Source organism: Hylaeus volcanicus, chromosome 7 (genome assembly GCF_026283585.1).
Source record: "Hylaeus volcanicus isolate JK05 chromosome 7, UHH_iyHylVolc1.0_haploid, whole genome shotgun sequence".
Taxonomy (NCBI): Eukaryota; Metazoa; Arthropoda; class Insecta; order Hymenoptera; family Colletidae; genus Hylaeus; species Hylaeus volcanicus.
Genome location: NC_071982.1, coordinates 7,923,340 through 7,930,475, shown reverse-complemented (window position 1 = coordinate 7,930,475; position 7,136 = coordinate 7,923,340). Strand labels below are relative to the sequence as shown.

The 7,136-nt window shown below is 43.2% G+C and overlaps 1 protein-coding gene across 1 annotated transcript in view; it reads right to left on the bottom strand.

Annotated features, from left to right (window-relative positions):
- LOC128879240 (G1/S-specific cyclin-D2) overlaps positions 1-3,119 on the bottom strand; it is a 51,959-nt gene extending 48,840 nt beyond the window's left edge. Inside the window, exon 1 of the mRNA XM_054128200.1 lies at positions 1,895-3,119. Coding sequence (XP_053984175.1) covers positions 1,895-2,092 — 198 coding nt within the window. The 5' untranslated portion in view covers positions 2,093-3,119. The remainder of the gene's footprint in view (positions 1-1,894) is intronic.
- Between the last annotated feature and the right edge of the window lie 4,017 nt (positions 3,120-7,136).

Sequence of the window (7,136 nt, the reverse complement as noted above, 5' to 3'; positions counted from 1 at the left end):
GACGGTTTCTAAATCGAACCAATTTCTTTTCACACATAACATTGTTCGATTTCCTGATTCGAATTAGGCGATCGATTGGTAAATTATTTTTTACTCGAAATTTTTATCTGGACCTTTATCACGAAGGTTTCTAAATCGAAACGATCTTTTTTAACGCGAATGACCGGCAATTTTGATTGCGATATCCTGTACTTGGAAGAATCTTACACGTAACATTGTTCCATTTCCTGATTCGAATTAGAGGATCGACTAGTAAATTATCTTTTATTTTTTAATTTTTATCTAAACCTTTATCGCGACGGTTTCTAAATCGAACCGAAGCGTTAAGTGGACCTCCGCCATTAAATTACACTTCTCTCTCTGGCTGAATGTTGTATTTCCAAGTTTATCGCCGACCGGGTCTCCGGAGACACGCAAAATAGCGAAACTTGATCTCGATACAAAGGTGGCCCGAATTTGTTGCGAGCATTAAATATTAATTATGAATGCCAGCGGCGTTATCAAGTCGCATTTGGCAAACCGTGGGCTGACGTAACCCGTGACTTATCGTGCTGACACGATTCGTCTCGTCAATGACGACGAAACTACACCGCCGAACGTAATCACTGGCACGGAGTGAATCTTGGAATAAAACCAACTCTAAACGTCAAACACAAACCTACATCTTCGACTTTCAATTCTTTAAAAATTGAAAGAAATAATAAATCGAAAAACAAGTGCGACTGTTCCACAGTGAACATCTGGAAATTTTGTAAGTTGTTTAAAATTCCGTACAAAAAGATTCATACACATTGCTTTTACTTATTATTCGAATATTATTCGATCGTCTCGTGCTACGGACAGCCACGAGGCGCACCTACGCATATCAGCGTGTTTTTAAAATTTTAAAGGGACTCCAGACGCGTCTTCGACGTCACGGTCACACGCGCCACGGCCAAAAATACTAATCCGAACGTTCATCCGCGACTTTCGACGCCTGCCATCGCCTAACCGAAAAACGAACTAGTGCGAACCTGTTCGATAGCGACGCTCGAGCCTCGGCAATGGTCGCCGATGGAATTTTGCACGTCACGTGGCCACGGACGGATACCGCTCTTATCTAAATAAAAATAATACAAAATTCGTAATCTTTCTTTTCTGCTCGTGCCTAGCGATTTGCTCGACGCGAACATTTATCGCGACACTTGCCAACGCGGATCCACCCTTCCACCTTTCATACTGGTTTTCGCTGTACAATGGATGAGCTCATAGTTCGGAAATGCTGTCGGGAGTCGAAAAATGCGCTCTCTTCCCTTTCGATGCAAATAATTGCTCGTGGGCGGTCAACGTCGCGGAGATGCGCTGTGTACCATTACGTAAGATGTGTATATATATATATATATATATATATATCCGGTAATTGAAAAAAAGTACTATGTTATCGTGCTTTTATTATCGACGAAATATTTGCTATAAATTGTCGACTAAAGCTTCTATTCGCGACGCTTCGTTGGAATTTCTGACACGAATCAGCTGACAGGACGAACGATCATTAAAAAAATCTCGAACCAAAGTCCCGGACATTAAAACACTCGTGTTAAACATTTGCAACAGTCTAGCGTCCCATTATCGACACTGCTGTCAACGTAGACTCGTCAACAATGGAACGCAGAGACCGTTAAATCCACGATCGATTATCGACGCGAAAGATTTCGAAATCGAAAGATTGACAAGTAAGTGACCGAACGAATTTCCAACCCAGAGTTCATCAACTACCTGACCACGTTTCGTTTTCCACCGAAATAATAACGCTAATAATCGTTTGGAAAGATTCCAAAGGAAAAATACCGATCGCAGAATTCGCGAAATTTGGCGAAATTCAAGGACGACACGTGGACCGGAAACGGATGCTTACCTCCAACATCCACTCCGCGACGATCTTGCGCATGAGCGGCGAGATGTCCCTCTGCACGCACTCGAAGTAAGAACTGCTGGGCGCGTATCTCTCCTCGGTTTTCAGCAGATTCTGCAGCACGCGTTCGTCGCCGAGAAGAGCTGGATCAGCGTAGGCTCTGCATTCCGTCTCCGTGGTCTCGCAGCAAAGCAGATCCATGTTCCCGTAGCGTTTCTAACCTCACCAAGCACGGCAGGCGGCTGTGACGACAGCCTCGCGCGTTCCTACGACTACGCGATCCAAGTTTCCCCGTCGTGTCCAAGGAACCTCGACGGATACGACGCTGTATCTCGTGCCAGTCTTTTCTTTTCTTTGTTTCTTTCTTTTTTTCCTTCGTCTCCTCTCGCCGCGGTCGTCGTTGTCGTCGTCGTCGTTCACTTTACTCACGTGCCACGTTGCCAAACCGTTTTTCGCCCGCCGCGACCATACAGAGCATCCACGAATCGATCGCAAAGATACGGTAGCAAGAGTTCACACAATATATACACACGTATATCTATACATGTATATATACTTGGTAACGGGAAGACGCTCCCTCGGGACACTCAACACTTCACAAAAAATAATATACAAATACACACGTGGGACACGTGCCGTGTACGTGTTACACGTACGAGTACAGGACCTTGGTTCCGGCCGATGACTTCGAATAAACACTCACCTAGAGGCTGTCTACGCGAAAATAATACGCGACACGAGGTAGAAGGAGAGAAAGAAAAAACCAATATACAGATGTTTCTTTTACGCTTCTCCGTATACACAACAACACACTCTCGTCTCTCTCGTGTTCTCTACGTCCGACCGAGTTCGACCGATCAGATATAGTTTCCTTCTCTTTGTTTCCTCTCTTCTCGTATCCTAGCCCCGTGTAAACACTAGCGAATAAATTAAGGAGAAGAATCGTTTGGTATCCGATCCGTGCACGATTCCAAATAAATAAGCGCAATTCGAGTCCCGGTCGTGCTCGTGTCGTTTCGAATCGCGCGTCGAAGCGATTAGGCGATGTAGATTCACAGCGTCGCGGTAGGTTCCCCGGCTATACAAAGGATACCGTTTCCTTGTTCGAACAGAGTCCGGTTAGAGTAGATTTAAATGTCCTGCGGTGCGAGACTACCCTTAATCACTTTCTCACGATCCGACACTGGCGACTTACCAGGTCAGAATGCCGACGGTCTTCCTGGCTCGCCGGTTCGCTCCTCCCGAAGGGGTGGTAGGTGCGTCCCCACCTCTCGGCGCCAGCCGGTCACGTGACCACCGATCGATCCCTACCACCGGGGCGCCAGCGTGTCACGTGGAACGTAACCGACTCCCCCCTCCCGTGCCGTCATGACTGGGGCGCCAGTGCAGGATTCGCATCGTGTAACAAGACCCTCGACGTCTACCGACTACAGGGGTCGTCACCTTCGGCGCACGGTGGGACGAAACGGCCGAAAGCATGGAAAAACTGTTTCTGTACATCGATAGAGGAGAAATTGCTGTTTAACGTAGTCCGATCCGTTTTTTGATATTTGCTTCCGTTTTGCTGTGCTGCGCATTCAAAGCCAGTTGAAATTCGCCCAAGCAAAACGCTTACGATATTACTCCTAACTTCAATGTACAATTCTATAAAAATTTGCTCGGAAAGACGATATACAAATGAATTATAATGTCTACTAGATGTGTATAGATAGTATGCAATGCATAAAGTAAGTCAAAATGTTAACAACTTTTTAAATAATAGGGCCTCCTCGGAGAGAAGTATATTTAAGTAAAATTGTAACTTTACGCATGGTTATAAAGAATTGACCGCACTTGTCCGAGGTTGAATTGCTGTCACAGGAAAGGGTGAACCATCCTCTATCCGATTCTGCAAAGATCAGGTGCCCCTAGGTGTTCAATTTCGAGAAAATGGCGATTAAATTAGACTAAACACGTGTTGGCCGCAGCGCTTGATAATCGAAAAGCGGTACTAGATGCGATGGTTGTGTCTGTCATACAGACTTTTCAATGGATTTAGCGAGAAGATAAACATGTATACGAACTCCTCATGATGACAAGCTATGTTGGAATGTAGACAATTTTTAAATTATGAGGATCGAGTCTAAAATAATACATATATACGTTTGACGGAACTCTTAATTTTACGCATTGTTATAAAAAATTGACCGCACTTGTCCGAGGTTTAATTGCTATCACTGAAAAGGCTGAACCTTCCTCTATCCGATTCTGCAATGATCAGGTGCCCCTTCGTGTCCCTTTTCGAAAAATTGGTGATTGTACTAAGTAGGACTCGTGCGGAAAATAGTATGTACGTTTGTACGCTTACTTCTATGATTATTACGTACATCTTGTCATTTTTAAATTACTAAATACGTTTCTCTCGTAGTTAATAACAGGTTTGAGTCGAATTTTGGTTAAATAACAATAAATATGTCAAACAAGTGAAAGATATTGAAACGCGTTACACTTTATACGTGAATATTTGAATACCTTGTAGCTCAAGTTGATTTATACTAATACAATTTAAATATCATAATATAGGGAATGAGTTCCTAAAATTTCATTAAAATATTTTCAAGAGAACCAAAGTTACGGATTTTTGATCGCCGAGAGCCGTTTTGACCCACTGTGCGGCGTTCCCGTGCTATTTTCTGAGACTATCGGGGGAACGACGGGTACGACGTGATGGTTAACCCGTCATAAAAGTCCCAGAACACTTGGAACAGATTTCCGAACGAGGGTGACACTATAAACACGCTTGAATTCGTGAGAATATCATTTTTCTGTTCCTCTATCCTAATTCCTGTATCCTATGAGGATCCAAGAAGCGAGTAGCATACACGCGACGAGTACCGAGAGACTCTATTTCGCTCGATGACGAGAATTGCAAATGCATCGCGAACAAGAAGAATACGACCGATAGGTTGGGGATCACCGATCGTGGAATCGTAATGGAAGCCTGACGGTCACCTTAACTGTTTATAAATACTCGGTATTTCCGTTCCGCTGGAATAATAGACTCTAAAGTAGACCAGCGAGCAGCGGTCGTCGCGTTTTATATTTTCATTGACCGTCCGAGGAAACTCTACTTCCACAAGTTTCGTCCCTCGTCTTCGAGATTTCGAACCACCGCCTGTTCGTTAGTTCGGTTGAGAAATTCTTGAAGCGTGTACAGGGAAAGTAAGGGCCGCTTCCGGTGAATAATTTCAACTGGCAGGGAGAAAGAAACGGTCCGTGTAGGAGTGGGAATGTCCTTCGTGCACGAAACTCGCGGGTTCTCGGCTCGTTTGCGATCGCTACGCGTTTACTACGGCGTAGTAGGCGCGTGCAACTTACGCGACCGGATGTTGCCTCGCGTACCAGACGACGTCGTAACTACCGAACAATAAGTGTTACACTGGAGTACTACGAGCGAGCCGAAACGATCTCGAGAAGCGCGGACGCGTGGTCTTCTGCGAGAACCGGATAACCGGATATTCGGCCATTCGAGGAGCGATGAAACGATCGATTCGTAGCAGGAAACGCGTTATAAAGATAAAAATATAGGTGCGCATTTGTATACGCATTTATACAACGCGAGAGAGGTTGCTTTATTCGAACTGGGAAATACGTCGAATTTCAATCCCTGACGAAATTGTTTAAAAAGATGCCAATGTCACCTTTAGCTCCATTTAAAATGGATCCATGTATTTTTATTACAGTTGTTTCGTTGTCTGTCCCGAGTCGCATTTAACTCTCATGAATATTAACGATAAATATTAAATTTTGGTCAACGTTTTCGACGTGGAACGTACAGGAACCGAGTTACGGTATTATGCAAGAATGAAGAAGCTAGATAAGTAACGAACGAATAATGCGAGAAGTCTAAACACCGTATTTAGAAATGAGAATAGAATCGATCAGGATAACGACGATAATAGCGACAGAAATAGCTGTGTCGGTATTGAAAGCAATAATAATAAGCGTACGCGATGTTCTATTGTACGGTCACGGTCAAGGTTACGATTACAGCAACAGCGACAAGTGGTAGTAACACGATCACTCCACGACTTCAGCAAACAAGAAGTCTTGATTTACTATTGAAGCTACCACCTGAATAATAACGCGCGACGACGGTGAACGTCGAGGATTAGATCGATTGTTCGATTATTTTGTTTGTGTATTCGTCTGTGCACCTATACGCCAGAGTAATAAATATAACGATGATCGAAGCGAAATGACGCTTCCCTTTTTAAGAGAAGAGAAACTTATCTGGCATAATTAATTCGCAACAGTTGCAGTTTCGTGCCATGTAATTACATATATTAAACGTCGAGCCGCGAGGCGTTAGGTAATTATTAAAACCATTAACAATTCCTCTTTCACTTTCGGAGGTGATCGTATCAATGGAATCTGAAAGTCAAATTTACGTTCGTGGTTGTCTTCGTTACTTTTTCGCAACTTTGCTGCATTATTAGTTCGCCGGCAATTAAGCTTCGCACTCGAGAACGTGAAGCTATTAGATAAGATTAGGCTTGGACGTTGTTGTAGCTTCCAAAAGTATTTGATATATAAATTTATAATTTAAATTGAATAGATTCGTTAACGCTAAATCTATCGACGTTCATTTGTAACTATATAGAATAAAGTCTCGGTAAATGCACAAACATCTCTACCATAAATGCACTGAAACCATCCCCTCCACTGGGGGGTATACGCTTTGGGGGGGAGGGGCGAAGCTTGTTAGTAAACATCAGAGAATGTACGAATCTACGATGGACTAGTCCAGTCCCGAGTTTGTGCATTAATGGAGACTTTGTTTTCGTTCCGTCCTCTTCCTTTATTCGCTGTCCTCTACGTTCGCAGCTCGTCAGCAAACATCAGAGAATGTACGAACTTTACGATAAATGGACTAGTTCAGTCCCGAGCTTGTGCATTTATGGAGACTTTACTGTATCTACGTTAGTTTTCGTTGTAAAAAAAAACTTCTCAGGACAAAGTGACACTGTTTGAAGGGTTACATGTAACGGTGTAAGGGAACAAATTTTCAAGCTCATTTTTTAATGAGACTTCAAGGTGATCGGTGTTTTTTTTTTTTAATGGAATGGTATATCTTCGTTAACGTAACGTAAGACCTACAACTGTTATTTAATTTAGTCGAATTTCTTCGATAGACATAGAGGTTACGAATGTTTATGGTATCAACTGTAAATGTCGAGAAATAATAAAATCATTGGAACTAAAT